Source organism: Alexandromys fortis, unplaced genomic scaffold (assembly GCF_014885135.2).
Source record: "Alexandromys fortis isolate MF-2015 unplaced genomic scaffold, M_Fortis_MF-2015_v1.1 scaffold_6, whole genome shotgun sequence".
Classification (NCBI taxonomy): Eukaryota; Metazoa; Chordata; class Mammalia; order Rodentia; family Cricetidae; genus Alexandromys; species Alexandromys fortis.
In genome coordinates, this window is record NW_026067902.1 from 8,305,570 (window position 1) to 8,327,151 (window position 21,582).

Genomic DNA, 21,582 nt, shown 5'->3' on the forward strand with positions numbered 1-21,582 from the left:
AGAACTCCACAGTTTCAACAGTCAGTGAACTCTAACCTTCAGGCCCAGGTTCTGCACCTCGCGCGGCTCCTCAGCAATTTTGATTAACCTTCCCCTCAACCCTCAAGTTCAGGCCAGTGTTTAGTCCTCCTTTGTAGTCTGTCTTTGTGGTCACACACTTATAAGCCAGGCTCACCCTCTAACCTTAGAAGTCTCTTATGCCACTTCACCTCTTGGCGTTCTTTTAGTGTTCCAATCAGTAGACCAAGGCCCAATCCCAACATGAGTCTCCATGTGTCCTTACCACATTTCTCTCAGGGTGGGGAGAAAGGGGCGCCGCTGTGAAAACTAGCATGTTCTTCTGTCCCCAATGAAAGGGCACCCTTAATTGGAAAGAAAGTCAATGGCCGCCCGCACAGAACGATTAGTGCTGACATCCACAGCAGTGACCTTAATCTCCGTGTCGCCAAACTGCATGGCAGCACGGATCTCACGGCGGTTGGGGGGCGTGCCTGTGTTTTCCGGGCAGCCTTCAGGCTCAAGCTCCAGGCTGAGTGCGCCACACTTGCGCACGCCAGGGTCAGTGATGAAGCGTGCGTCCTCCGCAGCGCAGCAGTACAGATTGATGAGCACGCGCCGCTGGCCGGGGCGCGCAGGGCAGTAGCTGCGCCGCACCTCCTCTCCCAGGGCCACCGACTGCTCTGCTGCAACGAAGCGCTCAAAGACATCAGTGCACCAGCGGCGCCCATCCCGAACCAACAATTTCTCAGGTGGGTGGTGACCAGGCACAAAACGGTTGAGCACGCCCACGCCGTAAGTGAGAGGGGAGCGGCGCACCCGCACCACACCGGGTGCCTGGCCAAAGAGCACTGCTCCCTTGAGGATGGTGAGACCCACGTCGTGCGGGACCACAACGCGCAGGCCACGGGTGCCCAGTGCTGTCTGTACTGCATGCTGCAGCACAGCCGACTCTGCAAAGCCGCCCACCAGGAATAGCAACTTCACGCCCTGTACCTCAGGCCTTGCCAGCAATGTCTCTGCAGGGCAGGGGCAGGTGTAGGGTGGGGTTCAGGAAGAGAGAGAAGGAGACAGAGTCACTAAGAGCCACTATTTCATGGTAAGTGGCTCTTCTGTACCCCTCCCCCAGTACCTTTTTTTTTTTCGGGGGCGGGGATTTTGTTTTTCCAGACAGGGTTTCTCTGTGCAACTAGAACCCTGGCTTTTCTGGAACATACTCTGTAGATCAGACTAGCCTTAAACTCACAGAGATCCGCCTGTCTCTGCCTCCCAAGTGCTGGGATTAAAGGCACGTGCCACTATGCCCGGCCCCACCAGTACTCTGGCAGCATTAAAAAGAAAACAGTGCTTCCTGGCATTCTTCACTGGTCCGGCCGGCCCGCGACACCGTTCTCCTTTGCTACCATCCCACGAAGAGAAGAACAGAACCAGGATTGCATCTACACCGCTCAGGACAGCCTGTCTACTCTACACGCTATCAGCTCATTAAGTCCATTTACAAAACAGGGAAACAGAAGCACCCGGCCTTCTTTAACCTGGCAGGACTGTAAACAGTTCCTGTATCACCATGAGTTGTCTGCTCCAGGTAATACAGATGATTCTAGGAGAGGAATTATTTCTGAACCTGAATTTAGTGATGAACCCAGGCACTCACCTATGTGTTGGATGATCCCACTGACTGTGGGCTGGAACAGCTCGTTCATAGCCTCACAGGACATCCGGAGCATCCCCTGTGAGGACCACTTCACAAAGTTCACACTGTGGGTGGTGAAGGGGACACACAAATCCATGGGTCAGCTCAGCTGTTTGCTGCAGCTTCTAGCCAGGGGTCCTCAGGTTGTGAACGAAGGGTGGACACCTGCCCTTATCCCCAACCCCACTCTGCTGTCGGCTCGGCTCAGTCAGGAGATCACAAACGACTTGACCCTTACTCCAGTACAGCGGAGCCACGAACACTGAGTAACAGGGTGGGTCAGGAAGAAGATAAAATCTGCAACCTCTGTCCCTTATGACACTTAACTCTTAATTGGACTGCTAATTCCTGACCGCTGGTGGACCTGCCTCACCACCCAGTACTCAAGGTCCCACCACCTGTCACTGGCACGGTGAACGTGTGTGGACCTGCCCAGGCCTCTCTCTCTCTAGTCCCTGGGGCACACGACTCTCCCTTGCAAAGGCAGGCCACATTAGCCTCCCGAGTCCTGACCCTGGGCGCACCTGCTCCTACGCAGGGCCGTCTCCACGTTGTGGCCTCGCTGTTTGCGGTAGAAGTCAATGAAAGAGAAGGGAAGCGAGATGTTGAGTGCTCCGGCTCGGTGTGGGCCTGCAGTGCGCTTGCGGGCCTCGAAGGCAATGGTTAGATCCACCCAGGCTGCTGGCCGTTGCCTTTTGAATTTGGCGATGAAGTCCTCTCCGAATATGCGGCAGAGCAGCTGCTCAAAGGCCAGGTCCACCCCTACTGCGCCATAAGGGCCGCCTACAGCAGGGTAGGAGACAGAGCGGGTGTTGTTGCCAGATCGGCCACCAGGGGACGATGGAAGGCCCTGTGAGAGCTTGGTGACAAGGGTACTCGTGGGTATACTCGCCAGAAGCCTTGTAGAGCTCCTTGAGGGTACCGTGAGGCTGCTCCAGCTGGTGTACGGTCAGGTCCACAGTACCACCTCCACAGTCTGCCACCATGTAGCGGTCTCCTGCACCGGCCAATACAGGTAACATGAAAGGCCTGTCTCTGTCTCTCACCTTCCGTCTTGCATCCCCCACCCCCAGCCTCCAGCCCTGCTCCAGGCACCAAACCCAGCCTTGGTTTATGGAGGGAGGCGAAGAGCTTCATTTCAGGCTACCAAATAAGGATGCTACATGTGGAAGGGGGATGATTTGAGGCTTGAGCATGGAACAGAACTTCGTGGTGGAATGAGTTGGGATGCGACTGTAAGCAGAATGGGGTCTAGGTGACTGATGGGGGATGCAGGCTTCATGGATGGAGCCCTCCCCAGTTCTTACAGAGGCTCTGTGCGCTGAGATGTCCCTTCATGCCCCGTCACCTCACCTTCTTGCATCTCTGCCCACAATTCTCCCACACCAGACTCCACCAGGAACGTTCGGCTGTGGCGAGACCTCCGCAGCTGCTCCCGGGCTGGGGTGGAATGTAAGGTTAGGAGCTACCGTCTCAACCCTTCTTACCAAGGCTGTCCAGAGCCCTGTGGCACCACGGATCCCAATCCCAGGCACTAGCAGCAGCTAGAAGCACTTCTGGATACAGGACTTGTTCTTGCCCCAGAGGGAGCAGGCCCTGGCGCAATCAGGCCCAAGAGGCCTTGAAGGATCTAGGTGGAAGGTATTTCCAAGTGTCCCAGGGAAGCTCAGGACTTTGGGACCTCTCCCTGCCAGGGTGAGCACACTGAGGAGTTTGTCCTTGGCCTCAGTGCCTGGGTCTGGCTGCAAGAGCTTTGGTTGCTAAGGGGCAGGGTTGATGTGGGATAACAGTTGATAGAGTGGCCATTTAAGGGAAAGCCTTGAAGAGGAGGCTGGGGCCCAGCTTGCTCCCTTGTTAGTATCCACTGAGCACCTACCCCGAGGCGGTCTGTGTCTCCCTGACCCTCAGACTCTGCTTCCCTGGTCAAGATGGGATTGTCCTCAACCTGGGGTCCTAGAGCCAGGGCTGTGTCCCCCTCACAGTGAACTCCACCGGGGATCTTGGGTTCCCTCACGGTGGTGACTTCCCCTTTTCCATCCTAGACACAGCTAACCTTCCAAGGGCACTCCATCAAACCCTGGCCCAGGCAGCAACCCTGGAGCAGCTCACCGTGTCGAAAGCTGGAGTCAATGGACCTGCGCTCACCCAGGCGCCCACCGCCTACAGTCCGGCTACTCAGGTCCAGGAGCTGGTGCAGGCGAAGTTTTCGGCAGTAGACAGAGGCAGCCTCAGGCTCCAGAGCAATGAGGAGTTTTTCTGCATCCTCTCGAGACACCAGGCCAGCCTGGAGATATAGGTGGTGGCCCGCACCAGGCAGCACCATAGACCGTCATGTAAGATGGCACTCTGCAGCCTGGGTATTCCCAACTCTTCTCCCGCCACACCATGCCAGGCCTGTCGGACCCCTTCATGCTACACACAGGTGAAGCTGCCTCCCAGCCGCCTTGAGGTCAGGCTAGGGAGGGCCAGGGCCAAGGAGCCAAAGGCTTACCGAGCAGAAAGAAATGGCATGGCTGTAGCAAACTTCCCATCCCCAGGGAATGCCGTGCTGGCTGTGGTGTGGCTGGGGGTTCCAGCACAGTGGGGCGGGTGCGGTGGACTGAAGAGGATGGCAGGGGCTAACTAAGTGCTGGCTGTGGTGTTGCCGGGGGAAATTCCAGTACAGTGAGGGGTGAGTGCCATGAACTGGAGGGGATGGTAGGGGCAATGCCCGGCTCACCAGGCTGGTGTCAGAGATTGGCCATAGGTTGCCTCACTCCCAGGAGAACTTTGTTCCCAAAGAATCTGCTATAGCAGGAAGGAAATAGTGAAATTCCAGGCATCATGACAGGCCAGTGGGGGTACAGGAGAAACAGTCAAGATCTGTCATTTCCTGCAGCAGGACAAAGGCTCTCTCCAGGGAGTTTAGAGTTCATGGGATTCCATGCATTCTGACCAAGTTAAGAGGGAGACAGGTAGGAATGGGGGCTTCCTGCCCTGGGCCAGCCCTTTCTGAGCTGGCATCAGGGAGCAACGTGGGAGAGAGCAGAGCAGGTAAACGGACAGGCATGTTTGTTCTCTGGGGACATCTGATTCCTGCAGAGCGGCTCACTGTGCTCAAAGTCAACCCCCTCTAGGGACAAGCATAGGCACCCATAGTCCCGTCATCTGACCCACAGGTAGAGGCATCTTCAAGGGGACAGAAGGCAGGCTTGAGATACCTTTTGGATGTCCTAGGGTCTGTTCCTCAAGGCCCCAGGGGCAGAGCCAAGCAACCCATCTTGCTCTGTGAGGCCTCTCTGTCCCCACTGGAGAGGGTAGTATCTGAACCCCACATTCTCTGTGGTAGGAAGACATCACACTTTGGCCAGAATCATCTCCCTTTGTAACTAAATAGTCCTTTTCCTCTGGGAAGAACCTACGATGCCTGGGGCAGGAATGGGGGTGTACAGAAGTGCTGCAGAGGGCCAGAGTGGCTTCCCTGGTGTCTGTTCTTGCTGTACAGCTCCTGCTTTAGACATTGGTCCCACCCCACACGGACAAGTGCCCCTTCCATCCCACCAGCAAGCAACGGCAGGCAGCTATGGACCCTTGTCTCACTGTGGCCAATCCTCTGGGGCTTCCTGTAGAATGGGGTTGAAGCTAGACTCCGGCGAGACCGCATCCTTGCGCATTGCTCTCCGGTCCTGATTCCTCCACCCCCTTTGTCCTAAGAGCCTGTCTTCAGCAGACTATATACACAACACTACCGATCTTGGGCTCTGCTTCTCAGGAACTTAACAGGACACTGTGATGGCCTATGCCTCTGCCCAGCTGCCCTTATTCTTGAAGGCTCACCCCCTCTCCCGGGGACAACTCTTTCCCCAAATCCCAGCAAGGGTGAATATCATCACACAACGATTTTGTGGTCCTCGGGGTTGCAGGAGGGATGAGGTGTGGGCTACCTCAATTCCACCTGCACATCCTCACCAGGTAGGCAGCCTCCCTCATGAACTGCTTAGCCGGCTGTTTCCAGATGGCAGGCACTGTCAGCACCCAGCGCACAGTGTCCCTCTCGAGCATGCAGGGGCTCTGCTCCCTCAGCTCCTGCAGTAGGGGAGGACAGTGAGGCGAGAGCTGGCCCGAAGCATTTTCAGACCCTTCGGGGAGCTCAGCTTGGGAAGATCTGTTGCTGGAGTGAGAACTCTGATCTTTGCCTGGCTGGCCCAAGGGCAAGCTCTGACAGGACAGGGAACTGGAGTGGCCTGTGACTTGGCAGTGACCACCCATCATCTGGACTCAGGGTGGGATTAGGGGAGAGGGAGGGGACAGAAGGGATAGGGTGTCCCTACCACCCCCCCCCCCCCCCCCCGTGCCCCCCCCCCCCCCCCCCCCCCCCCCCCCCCCCCCCCCCCCCCCCCCCCCCCCCCCTCCCTTCCCCCCCCCCCAACTAACCCCACACCCACCCCCTCCCCCCCCCCCCCCCCCCCCCCCCCCCGTCCGTGGGCTGGGAAGAGCGGCACACCTGAAGAGCGTGCTCCTTGAAGAAGCGGAGGGCGTGGGCGAACACCTCCAGGGCCAGCATCTTCTTCCCATTTACGGCCTCTAGCTCGGTCTTCAAGGTGAGATCCTGGCAGAGACACAGGGCCGCTCTGCAGGAGGCCATAGCTCTGCCCCTTTCTTTCCCTGAGGATTTCCTCGGTATAATCACCCATCTCCATTGCTTCTCTTTCTCTTCTAGCCATCTCACATCGGCTTTGCCCCAGCGTCCGCCATTTTCTAGTCCCCCCCCCCATCCTCTTGGTTGGGCCCATGACCCCACCCCTTCGGCCCCCAGTCAGGCCATTCCTCTGGTCTCTCGGCTCTGCCCTGCTTTCCACTAACACCTCCCTGGCAGGAGCCTGGCCGCATAGGCTCACAGTGGCACTGTGGATCTTCATCTTAAACTTCTCAAAGTAGAGCCAGTCCCGAGCCTCCTCGGGGTCTAGGTCGTGGTAGTAGTCACGGGCAGTGTAGCCGAAACTGTGAAAGACACCCTCCGGGGTCAGCAGCAGACAAGTCGGGGTCTTCTGGTGGGCCACGCCTGGGTCTCCCCCCTCCCATTTCCTGCGAAGACAAAAGCAGTCAGGGGAGCCAGAGGCCACATTCCTACAGTTGGGTGCTGGCTCAGGGGCCAGACGTGTGACCCTGAGCAGGACACAACTTCCCTGAGCTCCCACCTCCGCCACCTGTAAAATGAAAATAATGGAGCTGGGAGTGGTGACTGCAATCCCAGCAGTCAGGAGGCTGAGGTGGGATGATTGCCAGCCTGATCTACACCCTCACCCCCCAGGATACTAATAGTGCTTATCTCTTAGGGGTTCATGAAAACGAAATGGTGCCATTTACATCCCTCTATAAACGTTCCCCCAGGGATCCTCTCTATCCTAGAGGCCCTGAGAGACCTCTGGGTAGGGTGTTCCATTTGACCTCGCCTCTGTATTATTATGAGCAACAGCAAGCTATTATTCCATGGCCAGTGTCTGACCTTCTGATGTTTCCCTGGGACCCTAGCAAAAGCGTTTCTGGCCAAGTCACTGTACTTCTCAAGGTTGTTTTCCAAGGCCAAATTACTTCAAGGTCTTTTCTGATTCCTTCCTTTGTTTCCTCCCTCCCTCTCTCCTTATCTTTCTCTCTTCCTTTCTTTATTTTTAGAGCTTAGGCTGGCTGTGGTGGCATCTATAACCTCGTCACTAACCCTGTCACTGGGGGGATGGGGTGGGGAGTAGGGATGAGTGCATCTCCAGAGCTCCAGGGCTAGCTAGGCTAGCCAATCGGTATGCTCTGGGCCCAGTGAGAGATCCTGTGGGGAGTGACAGAGGCCTTAATATGCATGCACTATGCACAAGTACACACATGCATGCGTGCACACACATTAAAAACCATTAAAACACACATCCCCAAAATAAAGCCTTGGTTTGGGGATCTAACCCAAGAACACTTGTGGGCTTGTGGCCCCAGGGTTGATGTTCAGCCCTGCAAATAAATAAATGGATAAACAAATAAATAAATGAAGCCCAGCATTCCTGTAGTGGGTAGGAGGACTCCAAATAAGGCTGAAGTTTGGACCTGAAGTCCATTCTCCAGCCTCCCGTCCTAGCGAGGAGTCCTAGAGATGCAAGGGGCTCTGATAAGACCCTGCCCCATGATTATTTATAAGGTTAGGCCTTTACCAGAGTTTGAGGTACCTCCCCAGCCCAGTCTCCCAGGCCAGCTGCCCTCACCTCATCATGTGGATGGCTTCAGGGTCACTGGAAAAGCTGAAGGCATAGCCACTGGATGTGGTCCCGAAGTCGATGGCTACGACCACAGAGAAGGAGGCCTGCTGTGGAGCACGGGCCTCTGGCTTCTGCAAGTCCAAGACCTAACGTCAGCCAACAACTAAGAGAATCTCGCCCCATTCACTGCCTGTGGCCCACTTTGTCCCAGTCCCATTGGCCCACCTTCCTAGTTTTACAGCCTCCCCTCCAGGCTGGGACCTGGCCATGCCACCTGCTTGGGCGGTCCAACACCTCTCAGGTAGCCGTGGGAGTTTGGGGCTAAAATGACTGCTATCTAGCTTCCTGTTCACCTGCCTGCTTCCCAGACTCCCTCGGCCCAGCTCCATCTCACACCATTTTCACAGCCTGCTGCCAGCCTTGCCCTGGCTGGGAGCAATTTGGCTTTTCTTGGCTGTTTTTCTTTCTTTCTTTCTTTCTTTCTTTCTTTCTTTCTTTCTTTCTTTCTTTCTTTCTTCCTTTAAGATTTATTTATTATGTATACAACATTCCTTTCATGTATGCTTGCAGGCCAGAAGAGGGCACCAGATCTCATTATAGATGGCTGTGAGCCACCATGTGGTTGCTGGGAACGGAACTCAGGACCTCTGGAAGATCAGTCAGTATTCTTAACGTCTGAGCCATCTCTCCAGCCCCCTTGGCTGTTTTCTAATATGTGGATGTGCACACTTTACCTCTTGCTTTTGTAACACAATCCAGACTCTGGTTTTTAAGAGAGGAGGGGCCCCAGTCCGTGTACAGAATTGCCCCAACTTCTCCCAAGCTAGGCTTGGGCTCCCTGAGAAGAGGGACCCCAAACTGGATGACCGGGACAAAGTCATAGAGAGTAGGTAACCCAGGAAAGCCATGGGGATAGAGGTAGCCGTGTGTCAACTTCAACTGTGCAGTTTCTAAATATTTTTAAACAATATACTCTTCCTGAGTTGGGGCTTAGAGTGTGTTAGGGCTCTGGTCGGCAGGAAGAGTGCTCTGAGAACCTAGAAAAGTCACATGCCTGCCTAAGCAGGTCAGCCACAGTGTCTTCTGGGAGTCATCCTTCTATAGAGAGAGGTAGGAGTAAGTTACCTGGAGCTTATGTTTTCAGTAGCATTGTTACGGCTCACAGTCCACGGCCATGGGGCCACATGACTAGTGTGCCAGGGATAGGAGGCCTGGTGGCATGCCTCTGCACCTTTCTTCAGTCCAGTCCCTGCCCCAGGGACCTCCCTCCTCCACACCACCCAGGCCACCTACCACCCAAATTCCCAATCAGGGCTTGCTTACTGGAGACTGTGAAGGGGTGAGGGGGGCAATGCCACAGTTCTCTTGGGTCCTCGGGGAGCCAGGTGGGCTGGGTACTGGGGATCTCTCCGGACTAGAGCCTGTAGAGGAGAAAGACCAAGTCACCTTGAAACGATCTGGGAAGCAGGATCTTGCCTCGCACAAGGGCTCTATCTGTTCTCTCTGAGCCTGGCTGAGGCAAAGGGTCATTTGTGGGGAAGGGAGACAGGAGGGAGTAGGAAGGACATTCATGTTGCAGGGTTAGGGGTCTAAGCACCTGCCTGGACCAAGCAGATGTGCCTGTCTCCCTGGATGGTGTCGTGTATGTATCATCTGGGCACAGTTTCCCAAGTCCCCTTTAAGCACACACAGGAGGACAGAAGGAGACACAGAAGCACTTTGTAGTAGAAAGACAGTCTAGAGATGGGTAGGCAGGAGCAATGGGCAGATGGGCTCCTGTGGCAGGGCCCGAGGGGACTTCAGATGTGACTGTGAGGTGGGACATACGGCCTAGAGGCAGGCTGCTCCTCTGCTATTAAAGTCAGCCACAGTGTTCTAATCAGGACTTGAGGGAGTTCCCTGTTCCCAATGGGCACACAGGACCAGAAGGGGAAGGTAGCACCTACCCCCAGCCCAGCTCTGTGTCTGGGGACATCCTCAGTTAGCATTGGGGGCAGAAGGGCCAGGCCTGGGCTGGACTTTAGGGTCTTGGAAACAGGGAAACCTCCAGGAGGGCCCCAGGTATGGCTTGAATTAGACGCCTGTGGGACAGGAAGGCCAGCCTGGCCGGACACTCAAAGGTGGCAAGGAAGTCACTATCCCCATCACACTAAGGTTGGCTAAGGGTGATGGGAGGAGATGGCAGAGACCCTGACACCCATGGATGAGGCTAGGGAGGCCAAAAAGAGAAGGAGAGTGGGAATGGGCATGAAGGCTCCTCTTAGCAGGTCTGAATGGCTGTCCTCTGGGCCAGGGCTGGCTGTGCTCCCTCAGCTTGTCTGTGACCCTTGACAGTGGTCCCGGGATAACCCAGGAATGTATGTGAGGGTCTGTAAGAAGAGCCTGGGCATAGTTGCAGTGTATCTGGGTACCAGAAGTATAAGGTCAGGGTAGCTAAAGTTCAAAAGCCCCTTCTCGGGGCATCCAGCATGGCCCAGGCCCTGCCATCAGCTCTAATGTGAAAGGCAGTTGCTGTGCCTTTAGCCTGGGAAGGGAGGCAGGAAGGAAGGGCCCAGCCCACCAGGTCTTTGTGAATGGACTTCCTGAGGAGTGTCCCTCCTGCCTGCTGGCCTCCCACCCTGCAGAGAACACAAAGCCTGCACTCAGAGGAAAGCAGATGTGCTGAGTTCAGTGCACACAGGCCCATCTGCAGACCACTCCAACCCAAGGTTCTCCGCACAGGGATCCATCCGCACCCTCACAAAGGGTGCACATGCGTGTAGGTGCACAAAGCACACGCGAGTCCTTTGCACACAGACAAGCATATGCACACACGCAGGGATCTCTGAACAGATACTTTCTGTATACAGACCATCCCTGCACACACATGCGCAGGTGTGCACACTGTATACACACACACACACACACACACACACACAGTGTAGAATATACAGAATGGTTCTCAAGAACTTGCACTGAGAGGAAATCGTGGGCAGTGGCTAGCAGTCTCATGGCAAGGCAAGTAGGGTGGGTGGGGTGGTGGGCAGGGAGGGGCAGTAGAGGTCTTACTGATATACAGCCCTTGTAGGCCCATTTCCGGGACAGTCAGCATCCTTGCAGTCTCTGGAGCTGAAAACAAGAACAGACAAGCAAAATGAGACTTACTTGTTCTACACTCTTTCCCTGACTGCTATCTGTGCTATTTTTTTACTCTGAGCCGGAGACACTTGATGCTAATCCCTGACGTCACAGTATTTCACTTACAAACTCCTCAGCATGTCTCTGGGAGATAAGGATGACACATTTTGAAAACCAGCATCACAAATTCTGTAAGCATGTCTAACCAGATCCCTTCATCTCATCTAGAGTTCAGTCTCCATAGGCCTGGTTTGCTCAGAAATGCCCTTTGCTCTGTAGGAACCATGACCCTCCTATGTGTTTTCTGGTGCTTGCTTTGTGCCAGGTGCTGCTTATGAGATTGTTTTGCCTGTATGTATGCCCATATAACGTGTGTATCTAGTGTCAGGGAGGGTGACAGATAGCTTGGATCTGGAATTACAGATAGCTGTGAGCCGCCTAGTGGGTGCTGGGAGTGCAGGCCTCTGGAGGAGCAACCAGGGTCCTTCACAGCTGATCCTTAAACTTTCCCCTCGAGACCGTTTCACTTGAGACCCTATTTTATATAGGAAATTTCCATGTGTCGGGTGGTGGTGGTGCATGCCTTTAATTCCAGCACTCCGGAAGCAGAGGCAGGTGGATCTCGGTGAGTTCGAGGTCAACCTGGTCTACAAGAGCTAGTTCCAGGATAGGCTCCAAAGATCCAGAGAAACCCTGTCTCAAAAAACAAACAAACAACCCTCCCCCCCCAAAAAAAAGAAAGAAATTTCCATGCAATCCAGGGTATATAATTGCATAAGATAGGAATATAAATAAATTTTTTTAAAATATGTATTTATTATTTATACAATAGTCTATCTGTGTGTATGCCGAAGGCCAGAAGAGGGCACCAGACCTTATTGCAGATGGTTGTGAGCCACCATGTGGTTGCTGGGAATTGAACTCAGGACCTTTGGAAGAGCAGGCAATGCTCTTTACCACTGAGCCATCTCTCCAGCCCCTAAATAAAATTTTTATTTATAATAAGTTATATAGAACTCTATTTTGAAAATAATTCTTTGATATATATTCCCACTTATTAAAGATAGAAGAAATTTGAATAGTATTAAGATAGATGTGCTTGCTTCTTTTTTTCATAAAAAATGAAGTCCTCTGGTGACTCATGCCTGGGGAGGTGAGACAGCAAGATCAGAAATTCAAGGTTAACCTGAAAGCGTAGTTTGGGATACACGTGACCCCGCTTCAAGAAAACCAGTAAATAAATAAATATTGGCTGAATATTTGACACTGAATGTGAAGCACCGTCAACACATGCCAGAGCTGACATATTTTGATTTGACAATGGTCGAGCTGAGAGTGCTCCTTCACATAAGCACACAGCACAACACGACAGGCAAGTCTAGGGCCACTCCAGAAATTTCAGGAAATTCTGTTTTAATCTCAAGTCAATATTCATTGATTATTCAAACAGCAGTCTTTAAAATCAGACACCCTTATGGCTGAAGAGATGGCCTGGTGGTTAAAAGCTGTCTTCCAGAGGAGCAGGGTTCAATTCCCAGCACTCACACGGCAGTTACAGCCATCTGGAACTCCATTTCCAAGGGATTCAGTGCTCTTTTCTGGCTTCTGGAGGCACCAGGCATGAAAGTGGTACACAGACATACATGCAGGTAAAACATTCATACACAAAATAAATTAAAAATTATAATTCATAAAAATCAGACATTCTTGTTTGTTTGTTTGCTTGCTTGTTTTTTTCGAGATAGGGCTTCTCTGTGTAACCACCACGGCGGTCTTGGAACTAGCTCTATAGACCAGGCTTGGCCTTGAACACACAGAGAACTGCCTGTCTCTGCCTCTGGAGTGCTGGGACTAAAGGTGTGTGCTACCATACCTGACTAAAACTCAAACGTTCTTAAAAAGAAAAACAACAAAGACCCCACCGAAAAACTTTCTAACATAATACGATCCAATGAGCTTATATGCTGAGGAATGCTGGGATGGTATAAGTCTGTGTTTTCTGTAATTAAGCCAGTATGTTTCCATAAGGAGTCACACAGTTTGGTATCCACAGTAAAACAGGCAATTCCTAACACAGAATAGTCTCAAATCTGAACTGAGGTGTTTCTGTCAGCTTCTATAGCTGTTTCGTGGTCGACCGGCATGCACAGGGCAAAGGGAGTGTGTTGTGTGCTCAGAACTCTGTGGGCCACACAGTACGACATGGGCTGGCACTGCCAGAAACAGATTTATTCACATTCTGATTTTGATGTAATTTTTGGTCATTGAACACTGAGCAAACTTATTGTTGCCAAATTTTCATCTTACCTGTTTAGTCAGGTGTACTTGTAATGGGATCACTAGCTGTGGTTTAGGAAGTGGTGATCCGCACCTTTTCTGGGGACTCATGGTTTAGGAAATGGTGATCCACACCTTTCCTGGGGACTCATGGCTTAGGAAATGGTGATCGCACCTTTTCTGGGGACTCAAGTGATCGTGACATGAAAGTAACTTTGTGAATGCCAAGCATATTAAGGATGTGAAGATGATGTCGGTGTGGGGAGAGAAGAGCTGGGCCGGACCCTCCTTTAGACTCGGTTTTATATGAAGGGCAATGGAAAACCTCGCAAGTTTGGAAGCTGCAAGGGGAGCGTGTGGAGCATCACCACGTCTGCACTCTGATGCTTCTGTGCACAGGAGAGTGAACAGTTAGAGCAACGTGGAAGCGGAAGTCAGCGGGGCAGCTATAGGCTTCCAGGCTACCGGTGGTGGTGAGCTGTGCACGTCGGACACAGTGGGGCCATTTCATGGCAATAGTGTAAATCAGCAGGGCTGATCAGACCTGTTAAGTGGGCCTCAGGAGGAAACTTTTCTGACTTAAGCTGGGGGATGGAAGGAAGGGAGAGAGAGCAGGGCAGGTGGACAGCAGGGATGGGCAGAGTGTGGGTGCAGTTTCACACCGAGGTAACAAAACGGAACTAGTGATCAGACATGTAGTCTGGGGATAGGCAGAAGCCCCTGAGCAGGAAGTATACTATACACGAGAAATTCATTATCCACGGGAGTCTAGGAAGAAGTAGAAAGGGAAGGGAGGAAGGGGAAAGGACATTGAAAGTCCTGGCAGGTGGAAGCAGGCTGACCAAGGACCCTCCTGGGGTTCCATGACGACCCCAGCAAGAGAGGAGGTGAAGCCAGGTGGTTTTAAGATGTCCTTGAAGAAAGGGACTGGAGAGCTGGCTCAACAGTTAAGAACATTGTTATTCCTGTGAGGACCTGGGTTCTGTTCCCAACACCTACGCAGTGGCTGTGGCTCACAACCATCTTTCAACTTCAGTTCCAGAGGATCCAAGCCCTCTTCTGACCTTCGTGGGCCCTAGACACACATGTGGTGCGCAGACAGGCATGCAGGTAAAATGTGCATACAAATAAAATATAAAAAGAATTTTAAAGAAGTCCTTAGGACAACAAATACCTGTCCCATTGGCCCAAGGTGGATAAACCCAGGCAAAGCTGAACACAAGAAGCTTGGCTGAGCAGGGCAGAGACAGTGCCTGGAGGGAGGCAGGGAAGGTTGTGTTCATGTGTTTTCCTTTTTAAACAAGTTCTACATTTCTAATTATTATTTGACAAGCGGGGAGAAGTTGAATACGGAGGCACACGCACCAAGGGCACACGTGTGGCTGTCAGAGGACAACATCTGGGAGTCGCTTCTCCCCTTCCACATTTATGTGGGTCCTAGGAGTCAACCCAAGTCATCAGGTTCGCATGGCAAGCGCCTTTACCGATGAGCCAGCTTGCGGCTCCAAGTTATTTACTGAAGGATATTTATTGCCTGTTAAAAACCAAGGTTATTTATATTTTTGTTCCTAACATGGGAGGTATTTGAGCTTGAATCTGTGAGGTTCTGGGGTCCAAGCTCTAAGTAAATGCCCCCAGCTCATCAACAGTTTTGTTACTTAATGTGCTGCCTCAGGTCCAGCAGTCCCGGCATCACTACACCCCAAAGGAGCGTTCCACCGTGACCTGCTCAGAACTTATTTCTTCTCTCTCTCTCCTTTTTTCTTTTTTCTTTTTTTTTTTTTTTTTTTTTTTGAGACAAGGTTTCTCTGTGGCTTTGGAGCCTGTCCTGGAACTAGCTCTGTAGACCAGGCTGGTCTCGAACTCGCAGAGATCCGCCTGCCTCTGCCTCCCGAGTGCTGGGATTAAAGGCGTGCGCCACCATTGCCCGGCTGTCTTTTTTGAGACAAGGTTTCCCTGTGTAGACCTGGCTGTCCTGGAACTCTCTCTGTAGATCAGGATCAGGTTGGTCTCGGATTTAGAGATCCTCTCACCTCTGTCTCCCAAGGTTCTGGGATTAAAGGTGTGTGCCACTACCGCCCGGCCAGAACTTGTATTTTATGAGATTCCCAAGGTAATCCATATTCTTCTTACAGATGAAGTGATATTCAAGTGTTCTCGCTGCTCCGTGGTTTATAAAGCACGGGTGCTATTGCTCTTACCTATGAGCCTGGCTACCCCTTTAAACAAAGGTGGAGGCTGCCCCTTTCTGTAGCCTGATCAGGAAGTTTTGCTAACAGAACACAAGCAGACACAGATCCGAGCAGCGGCACACCCACACACAAGGATACTCCCTTGCTCACCACCATCCGAACAGACCCAGCATCACGGAAAGACAGCCAGGCTCTTGTACATCCAGGGTACCCCTGTGTGGCCAGAATCAAGGAGATTTCTAGACACATAGGGTCCTGCTTCCACAACACTGGGAGACACAGTTGGTTGTAGCAGGTATCAGAATTTGGGAAAGGATAAGGGCTGGCTGAAACTAGGGGGTAACGATGAAAAGAGGCAAATAGAGGGGACCTCTAAGAACCCTGGGAATCAGGACAGAAGCCTAGCTCAGAGAAAAGAAAGGGGTAAACTAGAGCTGGGTACCATAAACTTTCCAGAGTGGACAGTGTCTCTTAATCCTGTGTCCATGCACGTAGTGATGTTAGCCTGAAAGCAGCCGTGCCTAGGAGTATTCACACTGCAGAAATGGGCAACAATTACAAATCAGGCTTTTCTCTTTCTTAGAGAGCTGGCTGTATTTACTGGCATGCCACTGTATCAAAGCCCACCACAATACATATTGAGCATTTCCCTGTCACAGGCTTGAGTTAGTGCTAGAACCACTTTGACGGATGGATGAATGGATGAATAAATGAATGGATTTTCTGGGCCAAGCCTGTTGGATGGCAGAAAATAACCTTGAACTTCCAAGAGAAAAAGACTTGAGTTGTCGCTCTAAAAGCTTAGTTCCGCGCCACAGGCAGATGCCTATACCTCCCCCTTGGCCCACTATGGTCTGTGTAAGAGTGTATCACCTCTGTACCTATGGGTGACACTGGGCTTGTGAGGACCAAGTCCAGGGGTGGAAGGCACTGGGAAAGGCAGGGAGCTGGATGTGTGTGGACAGGGTTCTGCTTCTCCACGTGGATTTGACTTTAGCTCTGGGTCTTACTGAGAACGTCATTGTACCTATCCCAAGTTCTTTCTGAAGGCGGTAGGACCTGAAACAAACCATGATGACGGAGTCTCCACAGACTCCATAGAGATGGAGGTAAAGGGGTTAGCAGCTGTGCAGGGACATACAGGTGGCCAATGTGTCTTCCAGATCTTCCCACCATGCTGTGCCTGTGCACCGAAAGAACATCTGGGGAGAATGCTAACTAAGGAGTTTGGGATAAGTCAGCTCCCAACAGCTAGGGCTCGGCAGAGTGCAGAGATGGAAACAGACGGAGGCAGACCCCCAGCCCAGGGACTTCCAGTTTCTGGGTGGTAATGTCTGAGTTTCCGGATGGAAACTGCATGCCAAATCCTGGCCCTAACGTGATCGCTACACTATCTGTAGACAGCCCTTTAACCCTACCTGTGGCCGACTCCTGGCTCCCGGCCTCATGGCTCATACTCTTCAAGTTCACCCTGGCTTTTAGTCCCGATGGTTGTCTAATAGGCAGGGTTTGTCCGTCACGGAGGACGGGGACAGGGTGTGCCAAGAGGAAACTCAGAGAATTCCCCAGATCTCACAATAACCTCGAAACTTTTGTCTGATGGACACAATTCTTCAAGGGTCTCTTCTTGGGTGGGGTGGTTAGGTGGGGAGCTATGAGCTTCAACAGGTCTGTCAGCAGGCTGGGGCTACAGACATTTCTTCCAAACTTTTCTGGGCCACTCAACCAGGAGCCCATGGTCTGGTCAGAAATGGAACCCAAAGGGCTGCTCCATCCTATACTGGGGAGATGACTTCAAGGAGAGGGGACCAGGAAAAGGCCGTGGAATAAGGAGGTGGCTTTCTCCTGTAACGGCTAGGGGTGATGGAAATGGCCACTGACATCCTGATCCCCGCCTCAGCTTTGCTTTCCACAAATGTGCCATCCCTTTGGGTACTCATCGTGGGAATAATTAGTTCACAATCTCTGTCCCACTGAAACCTAAAGCCGTACCCTGCCCACCGTCTCCAGTGAAGTTTTTCACTTTCCCTGGCCCCATCTGCTCACAGCAGGCTGAGTTGAGTTCCTGCCTTCCCCTTTCTCCACGGGACAGACTTACTCCATAGCTAGCTAGCTCCTCCAACCTCGGAGAAGCCCAGACCCCACCCAATTGGATCCCCACCCGTGCCTCCTTGAGAGCAGCCTAAGGTCTCTAGCATACAGACACCCTGGTCACCCAGATGCTCTCCCGCAAGTTTGGATCTCAGTGACTGGAGCCTCGTGAGGCACTTCTTGACACAAATATTCAGCCCCCAGTCTTAACTCTAACCCAGGCAGCAGGACCCCACGACTGGTTAAGTGAGCAGGCCCCAGTTCACAGTGGCTCTCCTCCAGCCCCCAGCCCACCTCCCCATGCACCAGGTCGTTCCAAACTAAGCAAGTCTCTGGTGGGGTCCCACAGCCAAAGGTAGGAGCCGAAGCTCAGTTGCCTCTCCAAGCCTGGGCCAGTGGGCCAGCCTCCTCAAGGAGCTTGCAGCTTTGCTTCCACCTAGCCCGTGACTTCGTGGGCTTAAGCCCCAGACAGCAGCCTCTGCACCTCCCTGGGAAGCCCAGAGGCCCTTCCCCGGCTCACCTCCGCCTTGCGGACAGCTCCTCTATGTCTGGCCGCCTGGATACTAGCTCAGAGCCCGAGGCTGTCTGCTGTGGCCCTCGACGTGCGCCAGGCCCGTCCCTGCACCCTCCCCCAGGCCGGATGGCCGCGCTCACCGCCCAGATGTGTGAGCCAGGGCGGGGCCTGCCTGCTCGGAGCTCAGCCGAGGGGCCCAGCCCCGGCCCGCGTCCCCGGCCCCTCCCAGCTTCTCCCAGCACCACGGGCCAGCGGCGCCTCCCCTGCTCGGAGGGCAGCCGAGGGGGTGGAATGGGAGAAGGCAGAGTGGGAGGAGCAGGGTGGGAAGAGAATTCCAGACCCTCCTAGGCCTTCTGCTGCTCCCACTTCACCAGCTGCCCACCCTGGGGTTGGGCATTGGCATCTGCTGCCAAAGTCTAGATCCCACAGAGGGTGGCCCTATTCCAGATCTTTAAAGTCGCCACTCTTCCCTCAACACTTTTCCTAGCGGGTGTCCCCAAAAGTCATGTGGAATTGAGGGTGAAGGCAGAACCTAGGTCCTCAGACTGGGACCTCAGATTTGGCCAGAGACCACCTATTCTGCCTCTGTGGTGAGAAGTCCTCAACCTTTCAAATGTGGCTCATAATCTTCTTGTATCAACCCAGGACCTCCCGGTGATGCCAGGACCTGACTTCCCCTGCCAGGAACCAGTAGGGGAAGCCGAGGGTGGCTGTCAGGTGCTTGCTCTGTTCTTAGCTGACTTGCCAGGTCCTGCCCTCCCAGGGTCTGTCAGGGCCTCTGCTCTAGGTACCCCACATAGGCTCCAGTTGCTTCCAGAACTTACCTCCTTGTGACTACTTCCCTAGACCCAGAAGACAAGGAGAGAACTGCTTTTGTCTGCTATCCCATCCTTTGCAAGGTCATTTTCCCTCCTGGTCTGCCTTGCCTCCTTCACTGCCCAGAGAAAATGCTATCTTCCTTAGGGCTCGCTGCCCTTACTGTTGTGTCCACTGTCCCAGAGGGTCTTTATCTGAGGTCAGGGCCAGAGGTGTGTGTGTGGTGTATGTGTGTGCGCGCGTGGTGTGGTGTGGTGTGTGTGTGTGTGTGTGTGTGTGCACGCGTGGTGTGGTGTGTGTGTGTGTAGGGTGTGTGTAGTGTGTGTATGTGTGTGTAGGGTGTGTGCAGTGTGTGTATGTGTGCCAGCAGGGTGTCTGTCCAGTGTCTGTGTGTATTTGTTAGGGTATGTGTGACAAGATTCTTTTTTTTTTTCAATCTCACCATCCGCTTTCCCCAGCTACACTGTCACTTAGGATCACAGCTGTAGTCGGTCCCCCCACCGCCCCCTCCCACCCCTTCACCCACCCTCTGAAGTGATGAGGGCACCTCCTTCTTACATGTCCACCTCTGCTTTGGGTCCTGATTCAGTCTCATCAATCACAGTCCCACCCTTGTACAACTCCAGTCTACCCAGGGGACAGCAAATGCTCCACATTAGGAGTTTGATTCAGTCACCATAGAAAGTTGGTCCTGTGGGCAGGGACAATGGGCCTGCTGAGTGCCCACCCTTGACCTAAATGGTCCCTTCTTTTCTCTACTCTTCTCTCCTGCCATTGTGGGCCCACCCACTGACCTCAGAGGTTTCTAGCTTCTCTGGTGGGTCTGAGTGTGTCCTCTCCTTGTCAAGCCTTCCTGCAGGTTTCCCTCGGGCCCTTCTCTGGGAGACCCTCCCTCTCTTCCAGTCCGACCCTCTCATGTATATCTGGTGGGTTGTCAATCATGGGAATCCTGCCCATCACACTATCAACCTAGCACTCACCATGACTGTCCGAACCAAAGGAGATCCCAGGATTCAAAGCATGCCCCGCCCTTGGCTAAAGTCCCAAACTGTCCTTCCCAGGTTCAGCCCCTAACACCTCTCATGCCCTTCAAGCACAGACCCTTTGAGCTCCCAACATTTGCTCCACCTGGGCCAGTCCTAATTACGACTTCCTTACCATTATCCCTCCCTTCTCCAGGCATTTAGGAGAAACCAGGCCCTAGTACTTTACTGTGGGTGCTGCATCTACTCAGAAAGCTTCTAGCCCCAGGGACCACTACATAGGTCTTTAAGAAGAATCTTTGCGTTTGGAAGGCAGAGCAAAGCTCCCTGCTCCTGGAACCCATGACAGGACAGAGCAACAGGCAGCTTTAGGAGGAAAGGTAGTTAATATTTAAGACATGTAGTTCTCCGATCTAAGCCCATCGATGCTAAGGGTCAGCAGAGAGAACTGTATAGCTGTGCTCTAACCTTCTACTCAAGCCTGACTTGCTAGCTTTGTTTCAAAGACTGGAGAGTGAGTGCACATGTATACACACACACACACACACACACACACACACACACACACGCACGCACGCACGTGCAAACACACACATCCACGAAAGGGAAGGGTTGGCTTCTTTCACCTGTGGAGCCTGTCCTTAGGACTTCAAAATGTCCTGTGCCCAGCTAGGAACCTTACTAGGGTGCTCTGGTTGCCACCCCAGCACCCCATGTGTGGCAGTAAAGCCTTTTCATTTCAAGGTATAGGAAAGAAAACCACAGCTGAGAAACTGTAGGGCAGCTCCTGCAGGCTGCCTCCCTCTGAGCCTCATTCTTGCCTGAGCCACAGGATGGGGGCTAGTGACTGGGTTGTATCCCAGTTCAAATGCCAGGCTGCCCAGATGGTGACCCATTCCTCCTGCTATCAGATCCTGGATCCTGGCAGCAAGCAGCTCCTGGGACAGAGATTCAACAATGTCCCCTTTACCAGATTCCTGAGATGTGAGCTTCCTTCCAGGAATTCCTCTGCCTGGGCCGCCCAGATGGACTTCCTCTCTGTGGCCTATGGTCTCAGGTCTCCAGCAGGATCACTTTCCACGCTGGAATTGGGAGTGCGTGAGACCCAGCTGCTGCCAGTCACCTAGGAGCCTGTGGATCAGGAGCCTGTGGAGGCTACGTTGTTAGCTGGTGCCTCCTTCTTCATAAACAGAAAAGCAGGGTTCCACTTTCCAGCTGCACTCCCTCTTCTCTGTCCCAGATGGCAGCCAACTCACAGATTGACCTCACTTCCAGAACCTTCACTGGAGCCTCCCACTCCCAGCCCTTCCCTATCAGGGCTCCCACACAGGCGACAGAAGCCTGGAGGAGGAGGAGGAGGAGGAGGAGGAGGAGGAGGAGGAGGAGGAGGAGGAGGAGGAGGAGGAGGAGGAGGAGGAGGCGGCTTTGGAACCCTAAATGGTGACTGAGAATGATCCCCATGGAGGAGCAGGAGCTACTTCAGGTAGAGGCGGCTGTGCACAGAGGGTATGGAGAACAGAGGCAGGATGAATCAAGATACTTGGCAGTCAGTAATATCACCAGTGTGGCTGGCTATTCTGCATCCCACTCTGCCGGCGGTATGGTCTTTGCCTAGGACTCCAGACCCCCAGATCCCACTTATTTTGCTTTGGTGTCTTCGGTCTGGAGTTTGCTCTCCCTCCCTCCC

The 21,582-nt window shown here is 53.1% G+C and overlaps 1 protein-coding gene across 2 annotated transcripts; it reads right to left on the minus strand.

The window, feature by feature from the left end:
• Positions 1–268: 268 nt before the first annotated feature.
• Hspa12b (heat shock protein family A (Hsp70) member 12B) lies at positions 269–21,055 on the minus strand. 2 transcript variants are annotated; one of them, XM_050134123.1, is made up of 13 exons: positions 20,866–21,055; positions 10,954–11,013; positions 9,229–9,326; positions 7,912–8,036; positions 6,568–6,754; positions 6,174–6,278; positions 5,639–5,755; positions 3,800–3,974; positions 3,044–3,130; positions 2,583–2,687; positions 2,215–2,473; positions 1,652–1,755; positions 269–1,016 (listed from the first exon to the last, which is right to left on the minus strand). In XM_050134123.1, exons 2-13 carry the CDS (start codon positions 10,994–10,996, stop codon positions 364–366), a joined length of 2,058 nt encoding a protein of 685 aa, XP_049990080.1. In that variant the 5' UTR covers positions 10,997–11,013; positions 20,866–21,055; the 3' UTR covers positions 269–363. The 2 variants fall into 2 exon arrangements, with proteins under 2 accessions (XP_049990080.1, XP_049990079.1); XM_050134122.1 differs by lacking the exon at positions 20,866–21,055 and adding an exon at positions 18,103–18,251.
• Between the last annotated feature and the right edge of the window lie 527 nt (positions 21,056–21,582).

What these genes read in the sequence shown, in the direction of transcription:
- Hspa12b (XM_050134123.1), bottom strand. Translation starts at nt 10,996, where the DNA reads ATGCTGACTGTCCCGGAAATGGGCCTACAAGGGCTGTATATCA. An exon ending in GTGGGCAGAGATGCAAGAAG is followed by an intron (nt 2,688 to 3,043) that starts GTGAGGTGACGG and finishes TGGCCGGTGCAG; the next exon opens with GAGACCGCTACATGGTGGCA. An exon ending in GGAGCTCTACAAGGCTTCTG is followed by an intron (nt 2,474 to 2,582) that starts GCGAGTATACCC and finishes ACCCTGCTGTAG; the next exon opens with GCGGCCCTTATGGCGCAGTA.